Here is a 25,213-nt window from a genome sequence, read left to right on the forward strand (position 1 = left end):
TTATGCCCCCGAGAGCGGAGAAACCATCCAGCAGATCAGTGGGCTCTCACAAGAAAGGCGATCATTTTCAATACGCTTTTGTCGAAAACCGGCGAAAAGTGCGGTCCCTTTTCATTCCTTTCTTGTATTTCTCTGAGAGGAAGCGCATTGAATTACCGACGCGATACCACTGCCCTTCAACCAGTTCTTCGCCGGAGTTCGGCACAGTCGATGCTTGAAAAACCGAGCGCCACGACTGTTGCAAGACCTGGAAGGATATCGCCCCACCCGTGGCCTTCTCAAACCTAATCACAGTTGGAAGCAAACTAAGCATCGATCGCACAGGGTGCGTGCTTCTGTCTGCTGCTCTTTGTGCATGCAAAACATGGGAACGAAGTGTGCTCTGATCGACTGCGGGTCACTGCAAACATATGAGACGCTTTCAGAAAGTAGCGATAAGCAAAACGGTAGTAGCCAATGTGCAGCTAACATTGTGGATGCGGGGCCCAACTGAGTATTGAAACTAAGAAGAGGCGAGGAACGTTCGTTAAGGCTACATTCTTCGCTCCAATATGTGTGGAGCATAGGGAGAAAATGGTTAAATTAGGAAGCGAGCGATGCTGGCACAGCACTGCAAGAAAAGACGACAACTGTCACCGCCTCAACTAAGGGGACGGTTATCCTCCGTCCATCCACGTCTAGCTTGTGGGAAAAAAAAAACTGCGTAAGAGCTCTGGTCTTGATCCGGGGTTTCGCATCCGGTGCGGCTGCGAAACGAAAGAAAGTTGCGCTATCCTGCACCCGGAAGATGGCTGGACATTACGCTCCCTGCCCGTGATCCTCCTCCACCGCACGCGGCTGCCTTCGAGCATTTCTTCGCAAAACTATGCTGGGCGCCGTTTGATGACCTGAAAAGTACTCATCCTAAGTTCAGTGTTAACTAAGTTCAGTGTTAACCCTAAAATTAACAAAGGTTAATCCTTTCCAGGCTTGAAGCTAAATGTTCACCATAGAACACCAAAACAAATGCCGCGGACAGAAGACTGAACTTGTTGAGCACCACACGCTTTACGTTCTCTTCATATTTAACGTAATATTTACACAGTGAGAAATAATTAAGAAACGCTCCTAAGGGCAGACAGCTGGTCTGCATTAATATGGAACATGGTACCAGCGCAAGAAACAAGGACGAAGGGAGAAGAAAGACAACACGAACGCCGTTCACCGGCAGCTGGAGAAATACACATATTAATTATTGCAGTTTGGTGGGATGTGGCTGGCAACAAGTAAGAAAAGATTCTAGTTTAGCAAAAAAAAAAAGGGTTATTGATCAGATATTTTGTCTTATATCTTCCACCCCATATTATTTTTTTCAGCTGTACAAATTTATTCGCATAAACCAATTTACCTCGCATGACTTAACTGAAATCGCTGCTCCATTACAACGCCATACTAACATCCTTAAAAACAAGGACACATAGTAACACGCATCATTTACGCACACTGATTACAAGCGCCAGTCCTTACGCCACAATGTTCCATCCATTTCAGACAAGTATACCAACATATCAACTGCCTTCTCAACTAGTAGGTTTTTTTTTTCTTTTTGCTCTCGGCTGCGCTTTGCTTGTTTCACTTTTTCATTTGCTCACGGATGTGTGTTCTCATCGCTTCACGTCCTCCTCTCAATGCTTCAACGATTAGGTAGATCTTAGTTCACGTTATATTGAGATCTTGCAATTTGCTCTCTGCGTTGTAAAGCAACATGTTTTCATGCTAACTTTTCATTCCGGGGCGTGGTTTGTCCTGCCTTGCAAGGCAGGCCTCGTCAAGCTAGCTGCAGCTTCTAGCCCAGATAGCCCCGCAAATTTTATGGTAGAAAAAAATGAATGACCGGATGAATGAATGAACGGATGAATGAATGAATGAATGAATGAATGAATGAATGAATGAATGAATGAATGAATGAATGAATGAATGAATGAATGAATGAATGCTCAGGCCGCACGAGATATCTGACCGAAAGTCATCGCGATCATGTACAGGTTTTGTCGTGTACGCGTACCGGGAAATTCTGGACAATATTTCAACGGGACGTTGTTTATGAAGACAATTTTTTCGCATATCGTAAGCTTGCATCATAGAAATCGACATATCCGCTGATCCCTCCCCGGGCCGCAAGTAGTTATTCGTTGTCGAAAACGCACCCCGCTGGTTTTCTGTGCCACGAGTGCTGGACAAACTAAAACATCGGAAGATTCCGATCAACGTATCAATGAACAGTAGCAGCCCATGTAAGCTGCCTCACAAATAAAAGTGATGTCGAAGAAAGCTGGACAGAGTTTGCGTCGTGCAGTGTTCCCCGCTGCCAGCGTTGCCCTGAAGGTGATCCTGTCCTCAGCCGTCCGCAGCTCAAGATTTCGAAGGGTCCCACAAACATACCCCGGGCGTTTCTGACAGACACTGCGCACTTTGATACTCGCTCGACTGCACAGGTTGCAAAAGAACGCGCCTGTCGATATGCGCGGACGGGGAACCCATCCCTGCCTCATCGGCCATTTGCTGCCCGCGGGAGCCAAATGGCCCCGGTGGCGAGGTGCGTTTGGAACTCCCGGTCTAACGCGTGCGGAGCCGCCCTTCCAATCATTTAACGCGTGCAGAACTGTCTCTCTAACGAGCACAAAGCTCTTTTCTGATATAATGCGCGCACATAACTGGGCGCGAGCTAGTTGGTTCACCGTGATAGCGAAAGACCACCACGAAATACAGACTTGCTGCTCAGTGCGTACAGGACCGTCATCTCCCTCGATGCGGGAACAGCCGGCCGTGGAACGCACGAGGAGGAGGAGCCACCCCACTCTCGATCAGGGAAACTCTCCGCCCAAAGGGGACGCGACGACAATTAAACGGCGCTCTTCTTCCAGTTTTTAGGCTTGCCCCTCGCGGAACGACCGGTCGTTTGCATTAAATAAGCGCTTCTCGTCCCCCACTAATCGCGCTTCGCTGCACAGCACCACGCTTCGCACAGAGCGTACACAGCAGTCGCGATTGGCGCAAAGCAAGCCACGGCGAAACAATCAACCGAGGCGCAGCAGACGGTCAGAAGCGGCCAACAGCGCCGCCACATTTGCATGGCTATTGGGTTTGCCCTTTGTTACCCTGACATGTCTGTGCTGCTTTTGGGTCGACAATTTGTTCCCCTCTGACGCCTTCGGAGCAATACAGTGCTAAACAAACAAATAACTGCGGCTGGCCGATCGCCACTGCACATAGGCAGTGGAAAGATACTGGGCGCATATTAAAATGCACCACCTCCGTGGACGGCCTTGTCGCGACCTGAGCGCTTTTCTTTTTCATTCCCAGTCGTTGCTGCACGATAACGGCAGAGCAGCACGAACGCAACAAGCTCTGCCAGCGAGCCGAATGCCCCGACGCATTGTTATGGGGGTGAATGTCTTGCGTTCCGCACGAGTCAGCGTCATCGCGCACTCAGCTTTCGGTGCACGTCAGAGAACTGGTAATTCAAATAAATCCGTAGCCGCCCGCTATACGCGGCATGCCTCCGCTCCATCGGCCTTGACACGCAAAAAATATTAAAATATGTAACTATAAAAACTTACTCTTTTCCGCTCGAACGCAGGTTTGCACACTGCTGCAGGAATGAGTTTTTTTTTTTCTTTACTGGTGACTACCTTTCTCGACAAATAAAGCGGACTATAATATGAAATGGAAACTACGGGTTTGTTGAACGAATCACGTCCTGAGGAAGCCCTTGTTTCCAAGCCGTGTCCAAGCGCAACAAAATGGTTACCGCACACAAAGCGACTGCTTCGATACGCATGGACGCAATCCCAAAAGGGCTTCACGCAATCTACCCAGAAGACTATCAGCCACACAGGTCTGCCAAGACAATATGGAAATAGAAAGCATAGAGGAACCGGCGATTGAGCGGCGAGAGGATTCAGCTCGGACCTGGCCGCCAGGGCTAGAGGTCTATGCAAAGGGCTCCCGGAATAGGAGGACCGACCACCAGTATTTAGCTCCAACTAAACTGTTTTCATCATCATCGTATATCGAGGCTACTTAAGTTTCTAGGTATGCAGTGTACACCTATACGGATGGTGAAGAGCCAAAAACATCGAGGAAAAGGAAATACTTCATCACTTCGATGGCACTCAGGCCGGACATATAGGAACAGCGACGCCCTTCCTTGTCGGCAATGGTAAAAAGGCACGGCCAGGAAGCCGAAGCGAGCCCGAACGTCGACGTCTTTGAAAGGTCACTATACGCTGATGGCCCTGGCGACGTCAAAGTTTCAGTAATGACCAATGGGAGCTAGATTAATGGCATAATTATTTTAAATATAATTGACTAAAAAGCAGTAGAAAAAACAACCACGTGCCGCCGGTGGGATCCGAACCCATGATATTTCGCGTCCGATGCTCTACCAACTGAGCTACGGCGATGGCTGTCGATCTTCTGCTTTCAGGGGTATTTATTTATGTGCAGTGTAACCGAACTTTATAAGAGTGTTCACCAGCGCCACCCTCGTCCATACCGGCGGACGTAGTGCGTGCTGTCTGTGCTGTTGGTAACAGGAAATTATTAGCGTAATAAGACACTTGATCAGAATGTAGAAGGAAAAACAACCGCCAAATGTTCTTCATGCGAACCGGTCTACGAACATGTGGCTGCATGCGAGGGAACTTGAAACCGCTTCTGATGCTCTTCGTTCGTTGCTGCAGTGTTGGGCGGTCGCCTCCGACTGCTGCCCTGTGCTCAGAGGCGCAAGCTCTGAAAGACAGTAATCAAAGCGAAGGCTTCACTTATAGGCCACGTCGGCGGGGATCGTGTCCGCAAGATGTGTCGGCAGCAGATGTGGGCAACTCAGAAGAGGCAGCGTCAAACGAGTGGTTGTAATCGAAAGAGGACGATGCGAGGGTGCTGCCCGAAAAAAAAAATTCGAAATCGGATGAATAGTTAATTAATTAGAGCCAAAAATGTTCACAAAGTAGGCGGGAGCAGAGCAAAAGTGCCGCGAAATTTGAAAGCCACGGAGGTAGAGCGTAGCGCCAAATTTGAAAAACCGGAAGTGTGGACGGAGCCAAAGAGTGGGAACAAGCTTGAAAACTCGAAATGGGCAGTCACGTGACCAGTGATACGTGGTCGATACGTAACCAGGAGATATAAAAATGATAAATTAGAGGCGATTAGGTAATTAATGAGAAGCAAAAGGTAATGGGCGGGTAAATAGGTTTATGGGGATTTAACGTCCCAAAGAGACTCAGGCTATGAGAGACGCCGTAGTGAAGGGCTCCGGAAATTTCGACCACCTGAGGTCCTTTAACGTCGGTCGGGTAAATAGTGAGTGCGCGGGAATGAAGCGCGGCGGAAAATTTAAAAACTCGAAATGGTTGCCGGGATGGAACGAGGGTATAATCACGAGTTAATCGATAACCAATCAATCAAGTGAAAACAACCATGCCGCCAAATTTGAAAGGCGGCCAGCGTCGAGGAGGCGTCGACGCTTTCGCATTCTTCCAATGCGGCTAGCCGCAGTGATCTCCAATTCTTTCCCCCCGCACGTCGCACGGATGAAGCCGTGCTAGCGCTTCAGGCGTGTATACCCCGCTTCTCTTCCTGCTTCAGTGCCCTTCAGAGAAGTACGACGCCCTCCAGTGGCGCCGTACCGGGGCCCAGCTGTTTTGCCTCGCACTTGGCACGCCTCGGGCATCCCAAGGTTTTGCCGTTTTCCCCGCTCGAGCACCCTGCTGTCTTGCACGTCCCAGCACGTCTGAGTAAACCTGTTGTGTGTACGCCAACCGTTTGTCGGTGACAATATGCCTAACAGACGTTTGACGGCTACAGAAGGAAAACGACGAAGAATACTTTTCGCCAGGCAAAGCATGCCTTGCTAATCTCTGTTGTCTGCTTGAAAGAGCCTCGCGATGCGGCCGTGCTTTAAGCGAAGCAAATGAGAAGAAAAAAATGCCTCTGTATACACGAGCACAGTGCGATTCATGAAGGCGGATTCTAACGCGGCGGCAGCGGACACTGGCGTGTTGAGAAAATCGGAGTTGGTCCGGGTCGCGACGTCACAACCACACGACGATGGTGACGCACCTCTACGGAATTTCTCATTCGTCTGCAAGGTCGTGACGTCATTGCACCACCATTATGTAGAGAAAGGAAAGAAAAACGATCGAACCGGGAGTCGTGAGCCGGCCGCCCTCGACAGCCACCGAAAGGCGTTACTCCCAAAAAAACATCCCAACTTTTTCAGTCCTGTTAGACTGCGAAACAGCAATACAGTCTCGTAATCGCAGTCTGTGTCCTTCATCACAGCGTAGATTTTTAAACGTTCGCTCGACTCGATTAAAGGAAGGCCTTGTGAGAAATAATAAAAATTTAAATAACAAATAAATAAAATAAAGAGCAGTGTCCGAAGTCATGTGCGAAGAGGGCCGCAGAAGGACCCACTGTCGCTATCGCGTAATAACCCTTTTATCAACCAATAAGAGAGTGTCTTACATTTTTATTCGCAACTTGAAATCGGGTTGGGGTGTTTCTACTATAACCGTGAGCTTGTCTCCTTGTCCCTGCTGTAACCGAGTGTGCTGTAGTGGAGGGCTCCGGATAATTTCGACCACCTGGGGATCTTTAACGTGCAGTGACATCTCACATCACACGGGCGCCTTTTGCATTTCGCCTCCGGGTTTGCACTCGGGAGCTCCGGCTCAGTAGCCGAGCGCTCTAACCACTGAGCCACCGCTGCGGGTTTTTCGGGAGGGGCCCAAGGTAATTTCTTCTAGCTGGCTGAGCACTGCCAAGAGACCGGGCGAGCCCTCTTTGGATACGTGCCTGACCACATACGACAGTGCCGCCTGCCAGGAAGAAAATCAATCAATCAATCAATCAATCAATCAATCAATTTATTTAGCATTTCTTTCAATACAGAAGTAAATGCAAGGATAAGAACAAAAAGCTGCTTCTCGAGCAGCTTGACAAAGGAAGGAATGAGATGCGAAATGGACACCATGCCCAACCCGCCGCGGTGGCTCGCTCGGCTGCTGATCCGGAGCTCCCGGGTTCGATCCCGACCGCGGCTGCTGCGTTTTTATGGAGGCAAAACGCTAAGGCGCCCGTGTGCTGTGCGATGTCAGTGCACGTTAAAGATCCCCGGGAGGTCGAAATTATGCCGGAGCCCTCCACTAAGGCACCTCTTTCTTCTTTCACTTCCTCCTTTATCCTTTCCTTTACGGCGCGGTTCAGGTGTCCAATAATATATGAGAGAGATACTGCGTCATTTCCTTTCCCCGGAAACCAATTATTATTATTATAATCTCCATGCCCACAAACGTGAAGAGTGGCGCCTATTCGGCGGTGGCGGCCTCTGCCTGCCAAGGGCACCGAAGGGTCGGCCGGGCACATCAATAAACGGCGCGTTATTTTGAGTGCCAATCGAAATCCAATGAGCGGTCGGGCCACGTGCCAACGTGTCTCCGGAGGAGGCAATCGTACGGCCGCCACTGTGGAGACGAAAAAATCTAGAGGGCAGAAAACACAGCGGACTTGTTATCCACATTACGGCTCGACGCGCCCAACCTGTGAACGCGGCGTCGCCAAACACAGCTTCGAAAATACGGCCATCGAGTGAGACCTGAAGGGAGCTGCCCACGATATATAATAAGAACGGAGCATGCAACTCGCACACTTCCTGATCTTTGGCAGTTGGGGCGTCGAATCCTTTTCTTTCTAAATATTTCGATCCACGGGTACAATCGAGTGTATTGATACATGCTGGATTGTGTATGCATGGTTCATTGAACAGCTCTGGCCTCAACATCTGTCCTCACAGACGCATGCTTACGCATCGCGTAGCTATTCAGTTTTCATCTGTCGTGTTGAAAAGTTGAAAACTGCTAGACGCTGAGACGCATTACTTGACACCTGTCATCAAAAGACTAACTATATTTTGAAGCAGACAGAGAAGATTCTATGGCAGGAACTGAGAAATGAGCTCCTGATCGGCCAGTATCATTTCTTTTAATGACAGCAACCAATAAGCTCGTTTCCCGCCCTTCATGACTCAGCCAGTCAAAGATTATGGAAAGGAAAACATTTCCCCCGGGCGCTGCTATTTCTTTCCAAATGGCAGCCGTTCCTCAAACCCACCCTCGGTCCTTGAAAGAAAAAAAGCACCCTTGTTTTGTCAAGCGGCCGAATTGCTCCCAAGGGCCCCGCGCGCAACCACCGTATTCGTGCGTAAATTCGCGGACAGCTGCCATTCCAGAGGCAGGCGCATATCAAGGCGCACAACTCTCCTCACTGGAGCCCTGGATATCGGGAAACTGAGCTCTGCCGAAGGCGCATTATTCCTCCACTGTGAACTCATCTTCGAGGTTGAGACCGAAGAGCCCTTCCTCGTCCGAGTGAAGAACCAGGCGAATATTTTCCCTGACTGTAGCCGTGAATGTGATAACGAATTATGGCTTTATTTTCCATTTCCACACCACCACTGTCGCGACGTAGGGCCCAACGGGGAAATAACACTAAGAAGATGCCGGCATGCACATAACGGTATGCCTAAGGCCATTTTGGAAGAACCCGATAAGCTACAGCTGCGATTACTGAATCTGACACATGACCTACCTATTTTGTTTTCTCATCGTAAATAACAATACCGATCGAATGGAATAGCCCCACATTATATTAGAGACTATATATATATATATATATATATATATATATATATATATATATATATATATATATATATATATATATATATATATATATATATATATATATATATATATATATATATATATATATATATATATATATATATATATATATATATATATATACTTATGAAGGTAGCTAACAGTCACCGAAACCAAGGTGCATAGGGGAATGTTTTTTTTTGTTTCTGTGTTCTGCTTATCAGTGGGGTATTATAGTACTTAGATTAATAAATCGCTTAAAGAAAATTAATTATAAAGCAGCAGAAAAAACAACCATGCCGCCGGTGGGATCCGAACCCACGACCTCCGAATATCGCGTCCGGTGCTCTTACCAACTGAGCTACGGCGACGGCTGTCCAGTCTGCTGCTTTCGTGGGTATTTAAGTTTATTTGGTGCACGCGAACCTTGAGAGTGTTCACCAGCGCCACCCTCGACCATAGCGGCGGACGTAGCACGTCCTGTAATACCGCGAGTGTGACGTGGAACACTCGCGGTATTACAGGACGTGCTACGTCCGCCGCTATGGTCGAGGGTGGCGCTGGTGAACACTCTCAAGGTTCGCGTGCACCAAATAAACTTAAATACCCACGAAAGCAGCAGACTGGACAGCCGTCGCCGTAGCTCAGTTGGTAAGAGCACCGGACGCGATATTCGGAGGTCGTGGGTTCGGATCCCACCGGCGGCATGGTTGTTTTTTCTGCTGCTTTATAATTAATTTTCTTTAAGCGATTTATTAATCTAAGTACTATAATACCCCACTGATAAGCAGAACACAGAAACAAAAAAAAAAACATTCCCCTATGCACCTTGGTTTCGGTGACTGTTAGCTACCTTCATAAGTTTGTCAAACGGGCCCCTCATTTCATTTCACTTATCTGCTAATATATATATATATATATATATATGTATGTATACAGGGTGGTTCACGTAGGACTGTACAGTTCTTACATTTAGGCTTTTTGAACTAGAAGAGCGCTTGTTCGGCATAGCACTGTCAGCGGTGCAGTACATCAGAATAAAGCTAAGCTGTGCTAACTAGCAGGCTGGTTAAATAAAATTGATACGTGAACTTTTTAACCATTACTTTCAGGCTCCTTTATTACTGAGAGGCGTGTAGGCCACCGTAAGTAATATCCCTATCAGTTTTTACAATTTCGAAAGCGCGGTTACCCTCGGCACAGTGGCCCAACAAATTTTGGCTATATCATGCCAAAATACATGCGCTTTCGAGAATCTCACAGGCAAAGTAATCTCTCCAGTGCAGGTAAATCGTCGAAATAGCAAAAATTTGGTAGGCCACAGTGCAGAGGGTAACAGTTTTAGAAATTATAAAAACTGATATGGATATTACTTACGGTCGACTATTCGCTCTCTATAATTAAGGAACCTAAAAGTTATCAATATTGTTAACCAGCCTGCTAGTTAGCACATCTTAGCTGTATGCTGATGTACTACACCGCTGACAATGCTGTTCCGAAAAAAAAAAGCGCTCTTCTAACTCACAGAGACTATTTTTAAAAATTGTGTAAAGTCTTAGGTGAAACACCCTGGCAGGCAGTATTTGAAGCACGTTCTAGAATCTGCACGCATTCGGGCCAGTCTTATCTGTCGAGGGCGTGCATTGTCTTTTGACTGGCACCACGCGCGGTCAGAGCTACTTTCGGCAGCGTTCACACAATGCAACCTTACATACAAAAGCGTGTGCTTATTTCCGGAAGCCAGGGCAAACAGGACTAAGAGCGAGGAAGTGCGGCAACCCAATTTGTCTTGTCGTGGCTCAAACCTGAACAAGCCTTGACCTTTCAAAAGCTCGAGAAGCTCTTAATGCGTCCGCGCCAGAGTTGCCTCTTGTTCGTGGCAGCTGTGGAACTGTGAACCGAATGGAATTAGGCACCAGGTGTCATTTCGGCGGTGAAATAGTAGTAATAATAAAAAGAACGACGGAGGTGCAGCAAAGCGAAGGTTGTACTTGCGACGCATGCGGGTCTTGGGAGGAGAGGCGAGGGAGGGAGCGCGCCGTCCTCTCCGAGAACCCGTGCACGCGCGCGCTCGCTGCAACTCCTTGTGTTCAGGAGCTCGTATTTGGCTTCGAGCGTAGCGGCAACCCGTCGTCGCTCACGCCGTAGCCGAGTGTTCGTGGATCTTGCAAGCACCGTTGCAGCACCGCTACGCCGCCCCTCACCGCTTCTCGTCCCCGCCGATCCCTGGCGGCCGCCCAAGCGGCGCTGCGATCGCCATCTTTTTTTTTCTTCCGGCACTTCTCTCGTCCTACCCTCCTTTCTTTCCCGTAGTTGTAGAATCTCGCCCCGCCGCCGCTGCCCTCGCCGTCGGAGCAGCCTGGAGTCGTCCGCGGCGGGCAGCGGCTTTTGCGCTCTCTGCCGCACGACACGCGAGCTGTGCGCCCGAATGTTTTCCGGCCGCGACCATCATCATGCTGCCAAGGATCGGCGTCCCATGCACAGTCTACTCCTCTGATCGTTCTGGCCAAGGTAACGAAAAAATGCGCCAAAGCGAAAATGTGGGTCTCGCTGTGCTGCGTTCGGGATTTCTGGGCCTCAACCGATTTGTGCTGGATCCGGTGGTGAAGAAGACGCGCGCATCCTGCCCGAGGGATGGATCGTGTGACAGTGATTTCGATGTGCAGGGAAACGCAATCGCCCTTTGCCCCTTGCTTTTTTTTTTTCTCCTTGGCTTGTGTGTTGCCGTCGGCAGCATGTCCGCGCGCGCCCGGACATCGCGCATCGACTGGCCGACGCGGAGGTCGGCGACGATCGTGTAACGGTAACACCCGCGCCGGTGTATCCCATTTCGGGTCAGGCTCTGACGTACCCTTTAGCCTTCGTATTTCTGCCGGTGTTCCGTTGAGCCCCACTTGTTCCAAGTGATGATCAACGCGGATGCGCGCGAGAGCTGCGGCAGTTCCTTCGTGTGCGTCGAGGCTGAGATGCTTTTCCTGACCGCGCAGCAGCTGTTAGGGCGCCAGACCTCGCCGCAGCTGCTACGCACGCTAACGGATTTTCTTCTCTTTCCCTCGCATTCTCTGCCAGGGTTCACGGTCACTGCATGAACTCACGGCTTTTTCTTCGTGGCGTTTTTGTCGAGCCTTGGGCTAGGCGTGACCGCGAATCTCCAGAGCGCGCTGACAGTCGGAGCGCGCATGCAGCAGCCGGGCGGGTTTTTTGCAGCGCTTCTTTGACATCCTTCCTTTCGAGGTCAAGTGAAAAAGAAGCACGCGGTTGTAAAAACGGCTTCGCAGTATCGCGCTGCTCGACGATCGAGCGGTGTTGCTTGCCGTTTGTATGGGCTCCCGCGGCGGACATGCCGCGCACATATGCGGGTCACCGTTTTATGCTTGCTTAGTCGATTCGACTCGGACGCGCCAGCATACATGTAAGCGCTTACGATTAGCTGCAAGCAAATAACTACAGCGCGCGAGCAACAACCAGCCCCATGCAATTCACATGCACACACACCCGTTCCGTTTGGGCGGTGTTGCGACGGTTACACGCTCGTTTATTTATAGTTGGCCGTGGCGGCACAAGGCGCGGTGCCTGGGCATGGATTTCTCTTCGAGGTGTCCGCCTGACCCGGATACGCTTCCTACTCGCGCAGCTCGTGTGCAGCTTTGCATGACGTGTGGGCGCACGCATGATCATCATTCCCGACAGGGCTGTTCATCCGCTGTTTCGTATTTCGTGCGCCTTTTGTGGGTGACTTATGGGACTAAGCACGCATGGCATGAATGCTTTTCTCCAGAGATTAAGCTTTACGACTGCCAAACTGGATGTGGTTGGTTCCTACTGGTTGCTGTGGGAAGCAGTCGGGCATCATTTTACCAATGACAAAGACATGCCTGGTTGTAATGCACATTTAACTGCACAGCTTGTATAGAAATGTCAGACATGTATCGCCGCCAAGACGAAAAAGATATATGTGCCGCTGTTGTTTGTCAGCCATTTTACCACTATTGTCTCCTTATAGGCTGAACTTGTTATTTTAGTATTTATGTCGCATGATCGAGGCATGTCACATACATTGAAAAGCTTTGGAGTCACATTACTGTTCACCGTTGCAGCAGCATACCTAGCGGGACACATTAGGAGTTTGGCTATCACAAAAGGGGCCCTCCTAACTGTAACTGCCTACTTCTGAACTGCTTGCGTGGTCTTCTTTTTTCTTTGTAGCCACCACTGCTCCGCTTGCCCCACCCACCACAAACTTGGTCTCGGCACAATGCCCAAGAAAGGACCAGGATGAGTGGCAAGGATAATTCACCAAAGCGGAACAACGTCCCATTTGGACAGAAGTCAACAGCAGCAAGTAGAGATGAGCATGACAGTGCATGTGCGTCCGCAGACGCAGCTGCTCTTCCATCGCCCACAAGCGATTCAAAACTCGACTCAAGTTGTTCAGCGGCAACAGCTCACGTGTTGCGTCCTACCGCTACACTCAGTGCAAAATCCACATCTTCTTCAAAGCCAAACGATTCATCGTCTAGGACAGGCTCGGACCCTGGATTCTTGGCTAGCCCCTCTGGGCCAGATGCCTGTGCTCCTACTCAACAACGCATCGCTTTGCCTACCTCAGCTGAAAGGAAACTATCTGCAAAGCAAGAAAACGAAACTGTTGCGTTACGTCGCTCCAACAGCGATAAGCCGTGTTCGCAACCCGTGGTGCCAAAAGTGTATGTTGACGTGAGCCGAACGCTCAGTGTCCCTGTGGTTTCTTCTGCACAGTCGTGTTCCTCTCCTGCCAAGAAGGCAGGTCCAGTGGCCGACACATTGAAAAGCACACCAAGCAATGCCGCAGGCTCAACTCCGGTCACACGGGCACCAGAGCCTGCTCAGGTCGACGCGAAAGCAGGCAAGCTGTCGCCAAATGGAGTCTCCTCACAGCACAGCAGAGGAGTAACATGCAATGAAACAGTGCCCGAGGTCCCATCACATCTGGCGACAGCAAGCCACCCTGATTCTCGGTCATCAGTGCAGAGCATTGGCGATGGCAACACAATAGAGGTCAGGGTGGCGACCCCACCATCTAGTGAGAAACACCTTCCAGCTTTCCATGAAGCTGCCACGAAGCTGGACCAGTGTGCAATCAGTGCTTCTGTAAACAGTGTGGCATGTTCATCGGATTCCGACTCTCACGAGAGTGCCAAGGGCAGCCTTGCATCCACAGATGCAGACTCGGTGCTACGGGTACAGTTCACCACCTCTGGAGTAAGGGAGAGGAGGGACAGCAGTGGAACGCTGTCTCTCAACCAAGCCCAGCTGATTCCCAAGTCGGTGTCATTTCACAGTGGAACAAGCTTGCCTGCTGAACGGAAGATCTGCAGCGGTGAGTTAGAAAATGTAGAGCAGACCACACTCAATGTGTATTTCAATGCAGGCTGAGCGCTTGGAGTTTCTGGGACCCAGAAGGTCTCTTAAAGGGCACCAACTTGTTCTTACAGAAAAAAAAAAGTTCATCAGTGGCAGCTAATACAAAGTATGGTGCTATTAGGTTAAATAAGAACAATACAGTCACAAAAACTGAAACGTAGAGTAGCTGTTTGAACGCCACATGCCAGTTAAAATGTATTTGAAATTTTAACAACCTGTGCCATGAAGTATATGCTTCTTTCAGCAGAAGTGCAAGCTGTGATGTTGTATATGTTTTAATATCGATGACTGATTGGGATCAGTTGCACACATGATCCAAGCAATCATTCATTTGGCACTGAGGAAGCTTAACGTGGGAAAAAAATATGCTTGCTTGTTTCTGTGGTAAAGCAGCCTAGTATTCACACCAGACCATAGCAGTAGCGTCGTCAAACACTTTTTGAAAACTGAGACCATAGTTGACAAGTCTCAGAAAATTATGCCGGCCTTGAGAAGGGGATGCAGTCTCACTGCTCCAGATTTGTTTGTTAACCAGAGACCTTGCTGTGCATCTTGCTGGATGTATAGCATTGTCAGCTGCTCAATGACTGGAAAATTGGAGAACTCAAGAGGTGCATCCAGACGTGAATTTTGTATGCACATGAAAGACTGCAAGAAATTATCTCACAAAAACCCGTGTCAACAGAGGTGAAGAGGCTAGCACTATGAGAGAGCCTTATTGGAACTTAGGCAAAACAAATCTTCGACATTATTATTGTACTACTCATGGTTTACACAAACAAGAATGACACATACAGACAGGGCGCGAACTGTCAACTGATTTTATTGCGTGGGAAATTCATTTTATATGAACTGTTAAGATGAAAAAGAAGGGACGCAAAAACAAGTAGCTTCATGGCGATGAGTTGTCTAATCTTCTTCTGCTGGCAGGCATGCGTGGAGGATGCAGTTTTTTCACTTCCTTAAAAAGTTAATCTCTCGCTTCGTCAGCGCTACCGAAGGGTCACTTACGCAAGTGCCTTCCTTTTCACACGTCATGCAAAATGCTTCTTATGTTGGGATCGAAGGATGACAGTGGTGTTATCAAGCAATGGCTTACAGTTTTTGCACTTGGAGCAATGCACCGCCAGATTACCCGATGCAAGAGCCAAGCCGCATAACCTGCGATTCTCCCGGAGCCGTTCATTTAGGCATCGTCCCGTCTGGCCGACAAACTTGGTCGCGTGCTTGACCCCACACGTGCTCTCACTATTCCTTGGCTGTGGGTTGTCCACTTTGGCATACAAACTTCTCAGTTTGTTTGGCGGAGAGAACACAACTCGAACTGCCACATTATGCCTTTCGGCAACTTTCTTAAGCCTATGCGAGACGGCATGTACATAAGGCAATACAACCGGCCTCTTATTTTTGTCCCGCTCTTTTTTGTCCTTTTGTTTCCCGTTTACGACTGTCTCTTTAGAACACTATCAGCCACTGATAGAAGCATCTGTGTGGGATAGCCTGCTGCTTTCAGGCGTTCAGCTCGCAAGTTGATGCTGTCACTAACTTTGTGATGACAGGACTTTTTCACTGCCTGGGTGAAAAAAGACATCGCAATTCCGCACTTTGTGAGCTTCGAATGCGCCGAATCAAACGGCAACAGTCCCCTTTCACTTTTACATTTGAAGTGCCAGCATAAATGTTGCCTCTCTGAGATGGAGATGTCGAGGTACTGCAGGATTCTGCCCTTCGGGACTTCATGCGTAAATTCAAGTCCAGGGTGCGCTGTTTCAAATTGCTCCAGGATGCCGTGTATGAAGCTTTCCGTCACGCCTCCCTGACGAGAGCAGACTAAGAAATCATCAGCATACCTGAAACGTTTAACGACACCGAGTGGCTTCAAGGTTTCAGCAAGTAGTCGGTCTCCTCCGGCCACAGAAGAGACAAGTCGCAGAGCACAGGCGCTATGCAACTGCCAATACATATCCCTTCTTTCTGGGTGTATACTTCCCTGCCGAACTCGATGAACAGAGGAGAAAAATATTTCGCTATGAGAGCCACAGCCCCAAGCCACAGGTTATGCGGCTTGGCTCCTGCATCAGGTAATCTGGCGGTGCATTGCTCCAAGTGCAAAAACTGTAAGCCATTGCTTGACAACACCACTGTCATCCTTCGATCCCAAGATAAAATGCAAAGGGAGCTATATGAAGCATTTTGCATGATGTCTAAGAAGGAAGGCATTTGCATAAGCGACCCTTCGGTAGCGCTGACGAAGCGAGAGATTAACTTTTTAAGGAAGTGAAAAGACTGCATCCTCCACGCATGCCTGTCAGCAGACGAAGATTAGACAACTCATCTCCATGAAGCTACGTGTTTTTGTGTCCCTTCTTTTTCATCTTAACAGTTCATATAAAACGAATTTCCCACGCAATAAAATCAGTTGATAGTTTGCGCCCTGTCTGTATGTGTCGTTCTTGTTTGTGTAAACCATGAGTAGCACAATAACAATGTCAAAGATTACGAACCAACTAGGCCCATTCGAAGCTCTTCTTAGATGCAAAACAAATGCTTGCAGCTGTTGGCATATGGTAGCCTCCGAATTTACTCACTTGCAGAATGAGATAATGTAGTTATCCACTTCGTTTTGTCTGCAAAGAAAGAAAAAGAAACGGGCGATAATTGTTTGGAAATAGCTTATAGTCCTGGCTAAAGCTGGGGAGGAGACACCAGTTTCGGAGATTTATTTTTTTGGCATAAAGCAATGAAATTTGGCACATTTATTGAAAAGTGCACTAAATGAGAAAACAAATTTTCACTCATACACCTTCAGTATTTGTGACCAATTTTCATAATTTAATAATTTTTATAGTATTTTCTTTAATTTTTATCTGCTTCATTGTTATACCAAAATTGCAGAAAGCATGGCAACACAACAAACATATGGTAGGAGCCTAGAGTTGCTCTTAACTTTTAGCCAAAAGAATGGTTCATGCAATGACATTCTCGTTTTATCAGCCTGGTTTTTTTTCTACACAGAACATTATATTTATGCTTGTGTAATGCCCTCTTTATCATCACGCCAAAGTGGCTGCACAGTAAAAAAATAGGTAATTCAAAAACATCGGTTCTTTGGGGTGCGATTGACAAGTCCTTGCAGGTTCCAAATCTGCTGTTCTCTAAATTTCAACTTTTGACGAGATTTTCTATATTGAGCACTGTGCCCCCCCCCCCCCCCCCCCCCCCCCCCCCTTTTCATACACCAGCTATGCTACCTGACGACTGAATGTAATTAAGTTAGTCGGTGGAAGACCATGTTAAGAAAACATCTTTCCATTTTGGAAAGTGCTAGTTGCATGCAAGAAAAGCACACACTTGTGACTTCCGAGAAAACAGATCTCTTCCAGGCAACTTCTGTTAATTTTAAATATCTCATTTTTCTTCTTCTTGTGTCCATGCTGTTTTCTTGGCATAAACTACCAGGAGCATGTTTTGGAATGATTTGACAACACTAAGAGAAAGAAAAAGGAGGTAAAGGTATTACAGTCCAGAGAAAAGGAAAAAAGCTTGATGGTAACACGCTCCATGTGTCCATTTCCTGGCCAGCTAAGACGGTAGAATGGTTGACTGGCTTGAAGCCATCGTCGCTTCAGGTGCCTCCTTTCTCACTAGCCGCCCCTTCCTCAGCGTTTCTGGATTAGGAGTGCAACCCTAATGAGCTGAATGTGCAATCTGAACCACAGCTTCTGATGACAACGCAGTTCCTTACCATTAAAGGGCATGACCGTTTAATGTGCATTGTTTCTGTCCATTTTGGCGCAGCCCATGACTGCCTGCAATTCATGATCACTGGCAGCAGTCTGCTGAAGATCAGGGCCAGCTCACGCCAGTACCGCCGCTACTTCACGCTGGAGGAAGATCTTTCAGCCATTAAGTGGGTTCCCTCGTCAAAGAAGTCCAACAAAGCGAGATGTAAGTTCTTGCCTTATCGTCCAAAGTAGGTGCACTGTTGCATGCAAGCACTGCAGTGCCCTACTTTCCAGCAGAACTTATTTGGTACGTGCACAGATATTCCTACTTTTGAATGTTGCTAAACCCACCTCTTGTGTGACTCCCATTTCAAGGAGAATTTCCCTCTTTGATTGGAAATTTCACCTTATTTCCCTTTAATAAATTAAGGTGGTAGTATGAAAGCATGGCTTCAGTGTAATAAGCTGTTGCACTGCATTGAATTATTGAACATGCCTCACTTGCTGATGCACGCCTAATTTCATGACGATGTGCCTCCTGTGCCCACCTATCTAACGGAGCACATAATTCACAGGGACATGTTGTGAGTTGCCAGTCTCTCCAGCCAACAGGAATTATCCAATCTGGTGACGTCACTTTCCTCCAGCCAATTTTATGACTGACGACAAATTTTTCTTCCCAGTGAGGCTTTCAATGCTGTTGCATTAAATGCTTGGCACACAAGGTGCTGGCTACCTTAGTTCGGATCTACTCTTGTCATTTGCGTCCATGTGCAAAATAATGGAATGAAACTTTGTATGCGAAAGTGCAGCAACCATCTTCATTTTAGGAAGCTGCCCTCAAAATCGGCTTTCTTATATAGTGTACACTTTCTTGGATGAAAAGGGCTTTATAAGCCACTGTAGAGAAGCAAAGCTTGCTACCTAGGCAATTTGTTGAGGAGCAGCTCTTACTACTGTCGTCTGTTTCAAAGTTCCAGCCTCTTGGGATCATGTCATGGGGATATCATTTAGCAGTAGCAAGTGGTGACTCCTGCTTTTGTAAAAGTATATTCCTTCATAAAAAACAAATTCCCAATTGCTCTGTATGTTTTCCCTGATCATCTTAATTGCCATTTAAGAGCTTTACATTTGCTGTTCCTACCAAGCCCTGTTATTGCATCCTGGGTAATCAGTGAACCCAGCAAAGCAAGCGAACATAAAACAAAACACATATCATTACTCTTTCAAGCTCCTATATTTTGAGCAGTTGGTTGTATTCAGCCCATCACTATGCTTGCTTAGAAATAGTTTTTTTTATTACAATTTAGTCCCGAGATGATAATAAAGCTATAAGGCTGTCTGTTTTTATTTTCTCACTTTCATTCATTATTTCCATTATTTTTTAAATAATTTTGTAGAAACGGATAGCCAGTCATCATATGAATTAGTTTCTCTTCTGTTTTCATTAAGCGAGGCTGTAAGAATATAAGCAAGTTGTTTTCTTAAAGCAGACATTTGTGATTACTTCAGCATAAAAATCATGTTTTTGTCCTTTTGACATTTATATTGGGGTGACTTAGAGTACTAATTTGTGTATGCAAGAAATCAAAATACTGCATAAGTATGAGAGAAATCTGTCAATTTTTTTGTTCCAATATCTGCATAATTAATGACACAAGCACTGCAAGTTTGGCTAAATTTTATGTAGAAAACTATATCTTAATTTACTAAATCTGCCCTTGAGGCACTGCAGAATTATGGAGTATCCTCGCATCTGCACTCAAACAAAAGCAGAACACAAACGGCTCTATTGATTTTCATTACTTGCAAACACTGCAAACCTTCTTTTGTGATAACATCCACACATGTGGACACCAAGTCTCAAGAAGTTTTTTTGTTTTCAGTATCCATACGCTCTATACGAGAAATCCGCATCGGCAAGAGCACTGATGTGCTCAGAGACAAGGAGGTGGCCGGCTGTTACTCTGAGGACTGTGTCTTCTCGGTCATTTATGGCGACGACTTTGAATCGCTCGACCTGGTGGCCTCGACCCCGGATGAAGCCAACTTCTGGGTCACGGGACTGAACATGCTCATCGCAGCCAACCGATGTAAGCAGCTGTCTTTCATTCGCAAATAGTTCACTTGCTGCTTATCCTGCAATGGAAGTTTTTCCGCAGTTGTCTGTCATTTATTCAGTACAAGGTGGGGAAGTTGTGTCGAGCTTACAACTCAACTTGCATTTTTTTTTTTTTCCAGAGTGTCAATGTGTAATGCCCTTCTTCCTGTCATTCAACCCCAAAAACATCTGCGTTTGTCGGCACTTGTCTCTTGCCTTTAATCGCTCTGTAATCTGGAAAAGACAGAACAAGTTTTGCCTCGCAAGGTGTGTCACAGTCAGGTGCTCCATCTCTGAGAATAGATTTTTTACAAGGGAAGCAGGCCCCCAATTTTTTCCACGACGAAGCGGATTGCGCATATATGAAATTACCTCCTCCATGAGTGAGCTGCGGTAATCTGTAGAGGTATAACAAATAAACAACACTGGGACAAGGAAGCAGTGGCTCTGATAAGGCAACAGCTATGACATCTCAGTTATTAAACTCCCGGTTTGTCAGCAATGGAAGCATCTTTTGCTGTCAGATTTTACTGAGGCCAAGAACTTAATGGAGCTGTCCTTTGAGGCTAAACTTACTTGGTCATGTTTCAGGATACACTAATAGTAGCTGTTGCCTTTTCTTATCTTTGCTTGTGGAGCTGAACAGCAAGCTATGTTTTACTTCATAAAAATTTATCGTGAGTTGAATTTGCTTGAGCTTCGGCGAAACACTTTGTATACCTTTTATCACTGTGAATATTCATGGAAATTTCCATAAAATTAGTGTCAATGATACAAACTGTGTCTGAAGTATTTTCATGCAGTATACTCTGTAGCTTTTCTTGGTATTTAAAACACTGCAGCATTTCACTGCTGGGATTTGCTCAGCCTTCATAGTCCTAGACACAGATGGGTAGGCATTTCATTGCAGTGAGGTTTCATGAGAGCACCTTTCAATCGTTTTGCGTATTGCCAATTTTTTTTTTTACTTCTTATTTACTCTGGCTTTAAAAGTTTTACAGTGGCCCATTCAGCTCCTTCGTGTCTTTTTCTGCACCAAGGCACGTTTGTGCAATCTCCTTTTTTTGCGTGACCTTCCCGTCAGCAGAGACTCGTGTTTGAAAGTGACAGACGCAATTGATTGAGGAATGAGCTTTCAGCCAAGAGTTGGTGTGTTGTTGTTCTTTCATTTGTGTTACTTTCTTCTCCATGCCTTTCTCTCTTCCTTTTTTCTTTTTCTTAGGACATGACAACTTGTTTTTTTCCAAAGCAGTGCTTCTTGTGACACCCGAGTCTCTTCCCATGCTCCTTTGTGTGTTGCGGGGCCCGGGTATTGTTCCGAGTGCTCGCTTGTGAAACAGCTTTACATGTCTGTTGCATTGCAGGCGAGTACGGCCTTCTGCACTTGAGGCCCTTTCTTACGGGGGTTTACGGTCAAGCATTTACTGTTTCTCTTCATGCATTTCACATTGTTTCCAACCTTATTTTTCTCTTTTGTACAGTTTATCTACACCAATTTTTTTTTTCCTTTCGTACTATATCTGTCGTCTTTATTTTTTGGAAGCCAGAATGAAAAATCATGGCGTTAGGTTTTAACTTAAGAGCTTTCTTGATTTTAAAATCAAGGTAATGTCAGGAATGAAGGGACGATACAAGTGAAATGAAAGTAGATAGCATTACAATTCATAGCACTGTTGTCAGGCCATTTAGTGAGCACAGTCCTTTTATCTTATATTTAGCAATTTTTTTATTATTATCAGTGTGCCTCATGATCATTTTGTTTTCATCCTTCATCTTTGAGAGTACGCTAAACTTCTTCCGAGGATGATAGAATTGCCTTTTTTTTGCAATTTTTTTTTCTACCTGGTGTAGGCATGCTTTTCTGAGGTACTTTTCTTTTTTAGCATGTTTTACCGCTGCCTATGTATTCAATATGCCTACTGCTGCAGCACTGATGATGCGTGATTACGTTATAGACTTGTGAAACTGAAACTGTGAGCATTTAGATTCACAAGACATGGTTTCCTTCCATTTCTTGCAGCACCTGACAATTTGGATGAACGTCAACGGATGCGAGAGAAGTATCCTTGTTATCAGCTTTTGCCCCCATTGGCACTTTATAGTACCACACGCCCTTTGGCACACCTCCTCTTTAAGAGTCGTGCGAAGAGTCGTGTGGGGCAATTTGTTAATGTCTTTGTCCCCCCACTTGGGCAAAGATAAGAACGTCCTTGCCAAATGACGTCTTGCTTGCGTTCTTTCCAGGCTGTGATAACGGATTAGCATGTGCATGCGCAAGGCACCCAGTTTCATCATAGCTGCTCAGTGCTCTCAGCTTATCTTTTATACAGAGTGACGTGTGTGTGAGATGTGCATTTATTGCTTCAGATGGAGCAGGTTCTCCATGTTGAAGTGCTGATAATGATATGCAGCAAAATAAATAAACTATGCTTTTCATGCAGTCAAAATTCTTTCAAGATTTCTGGATACTTTTTGCAGTTAATAAACAAATATGATGTAGACAACAGGCATTGGTGTCACGAAAGCAAGTTTGGCTGCAGTGGAGGGTAAAATTTGGAACACTTTTTTTTTTAATGCCCCATAGGAGTATGATTATAGTATATCTCCAACAGTTACTGAAATGTGCGAGCTTGGTTGCAGCCATTCATGCCTTTCTTCTTTAGGGATGGGGTTCTTGTGAAGTATAGAAAGAACTTTACCATGCAAATAAATACATGACTGAATGAAGAAGTTGCAGCATACCACTGCATTAATTCAGTAAGTTACAATGCAGTTCTGTCACAGGTAATGAAACACTAGGAGGCAGCTGTTGTCGTGAAAAATAGACAAAGTCTCTTTCCTGGCTCATACAGCATCTGGCTGAATAGTGGCAATCGCAGTAAAAAATCATGGGTCTACTTTTCTCACATTCACGAATCCATTTTGTGGAGATGCTGACAATTTACTGGGCAACTTGTATAATCTGCACTTTACTGTGTGCCAAACGCATTCCGCAGTAGTTCAGACAGGAACGGCAGTTTCCCAATGTCTTCCATTCTAGATATTGGTGATTTTCACAAACTATAGGCGGCACCGCAGTCGAGCCAAGATGGCAACCGTAAAGGACTCCGTGATCGGCCTGCATGCCTTAAGTTTACTTGATTGCACGGTTGAGTCACGTTTTTTTCATTGAAGGTGAGCACCTAGTTTTAGATTTCAACTCAGTAGGCTGAACCCCACCAGCATTTGCGTGTGGCCATCACTTCAAACGAGCAAGCAACATGTAAAAATTCGTGAGGAGACTTGTTTAGAGCACTGGAGCAGTGTGCTGCGGAACAATTCACAATGTGCAAGCATCGGGTTAAGAGAAATGTGCTGCTCATTCATTGTGTTTATTTCCATGCAGCTTCACGTCAACATGAGCAGTAGCCATGAAACGCAGTGCTTGGTATAAAATTTCTCTGCGTTTGCTCTGCAGAGGGCCGCTCGAGCGGTCTGATACAAGCCTGCTCATGTCTGTAGCACGTTGCGATGAGAACTCGATACCATTGCGTGTCGGCGCACACAGGTAGCGGAGGTCTCTGCTTTGAGGTTTTTATCTTGCGGACTGTGAAACACAAGTGTTTGGAATGAACAAGCACCAATACGAAAGTATAAAATGAGAGGATAAAATAAAATGTCAGCGCTTTAATTGAAGCTTAGATTACGATGAAATACAATTTTGCGAGTATAGTATTACAGTTGCATCACGGCAGCAATTACAACAGCCAGCCACAATTATCGCAATAGTCGTTCCATTAAAACCAAAGAAAGCTATAATGGCAGAGTCCTTACCTGGAAGAAAGAAGTTATCTCCATGAAAATGTTGTTAACACACGGCTGTCGATGCTGTGACTGGCTTGCCAATCCGTGCTTTCTGCACCCAAATTACCTAGAGAGAAAGCCGATGCCTATTAAAGTTTCTTTGAGGGCCACAGAAAAGGATGCTCGAGCTTGGCTTTAAAATGCTTGCACTATGCAAAGTACAGTACTCCGAGCGTTCATGCCGCATACAAGACCTAAAAAGCGAGCGGGAAATGTACAATACATTTTTAAAAATTCCCGATTTCGCACCTCGCGGCGACACATGCTGCCGGGCTTTCGCGCGAAACCTGGCATACGACATCAGCAACCGGGGGTTGTTCACCGCACCAAATTCTGTCAGACGTCCTTTTTGTTACTCCCTTACTAAATTAAAAGAGTAGTTATTACTCATGTACAGAATTGAGGGAGTAAACACAGAATTAGTGTTCAAGTGAAACAGAAGGGAAAAAATCAAGCAAAGGTTTAACATGGCTAGGCCTAAGTATACAAAGTGAAAGCACAAAGTTATGCGTAGTTATACTTGGCTAAGCTCGGTCTTGCTAAGCCCCTTTCTGAGGCACTTTAAAGAGCACTTCATCCACCATAGGAATGCTGGGAAAACGAGGTTTTATGTCTGGCTTGGCTATTGTTGGGCCGAAAATGTAGACTGTATCTCGAAATTGGTAGTTGTGCTGCGATGCTCTCCTCTGTGCACACATTAAATATTTCAGTGCTGTGTTTTTCACTTTAGTACATTTAACGCAAGTGAAAGTTCAACGTTAGGCTGGGATGGAAACTTTCACAGCATTTCTGCAAGAGGTTTGCCTCAAGAAGAGAAGAGCATTTTTGCTGCTGATTCCACTTTTTATAATAGATAGTTTTCACGTGATCTCTCTTTCTGTCTCTGTCTCTTTCTGTCTCTTATACAAACGTTCCATCATGCTGCGTGTAATTATCTTTTTTATTATTTGCCGCCGCGGTGGCTGAGTGGTTATGGCGCTCGGCTGCCGGCCCAAAAAATGCGGGTTTGATCCCAGCCGCGGCGGTCGAATTTCGATGGAGGCGAAGTTCTAGAGGCCCGTGTGCTGTGCGATGTCAATGCACGTAAAAGGACCGCAGGTGGTCGAAATTTCCGGAGCCCTTCACTACGGCGTCCCTCATAGCCTGAGTCGCATTGGGACGTTAAACCCCCATATAACAAACCAAACCATCTTTTTTTATTGCCCGCAAAAAAGAAATGGTACATAAAATACTGTGTGAGGCTGGAAAGAGAGAGAACCCATACGCAGTGCGCCTGCCAGCCAGTTGGTTACAAGGCGTGAATGGAACCACACACACGCAGATTTGTACACATACAACGTAATTTCAGCTGTGCACAGCACAGATGCCACATCTAGCATGGTATGCGGCCGCCTCAATGCCGTTTACTAAAGCAAGTATGACTGTGGGGCCGTCTG

The 25,213-nt window shown here is 46.5% G+C and overlaps 1 protein-coding gene and 1 long non-coding RNA gene across 17 annotated transcripts in view; one reads left to right on the top strand and one right to left on the bottom strand.

Annotated features, from left to right (window-relative positions):
• LOC144110152 (inactive phospholipase C-like protein 1) overlaps positions 1 to 25,213 on the top strand; it is a 113,645-nt gene that overhangs the window by 43,785 nt on the left and 44,647 nt on the right. For 6 of the 12 annotated variants that reach the window (XR_013309721.1, XR_013309723.1, XR_013309724.1 and 3 more), the window contains exons 3-6: positions 12,912 to 14,064; positions 17,907 to 18,056; positions 19,720 to 19,926; positions 21,955 to 21,994. Coding sequence is in view for 7 of the 12 variants with exons in the window: in XM_077642990.1 (XP_077499116.1) it covers positions 12,912 to 14,064; positions 17,907 to 18,056; positions 19,720 to 19,926; positions 21,955 to 21,994 (1,550 nt within the window). In the remaining 5 variants the exon portion in view is untranslated. Of the gene's footprint in view, positions 1 to 10,692; positions 11,217 to 12,911; positions 14,065 to 17,906; positions 18,057 to 19,719; positions 19,927 to 21,954; positions 21,995 to 25,213 lie in introns of those variants that run through there. The other 6 variants (XM_077642996.1, XM_077642993.1, XM_077642995.1 and 3 more) reach the window with 6 other exon arrangements.
• The window catches only part of LOC144110154 (uncharacterized), a 60,845-nt gene continuing 52,267 nt past the window's right edge, over positions 16,636 to 25,213 (bottom strand). Inside the window, exons 4-5 of one of the 5 annotated variants that reach the window (XR_013309726.1) lie at positions 23,748 to 23,844; positions 16,636 to 16,735 (exon numbers count right to left, since the gene is read on the bottom strand). This is a non-coding gene — a long non-coding RNA (uncharacterized LOC144110154). The other 4 variants (XR_013309730.1, XR_013309729.1, XR_013309728.1 and 1 more) reach the window with 4 other exon arrangements.

Source organism: Amblyomma americanum, chromosome 11 (genome assembly GCF_052857255.1).
Source record: "Amblyomma americanum isolate KBUSLIRL-KWMA chromosome 11, ASM5285725v1, whole genome shotgun sequence".
Lineage (NCBI taxonomy): Eukaryota > Metazoa > Arthropoda > Arachnida > Ixodida > Ixodidae > Amblyomma > Amblyomma americanum.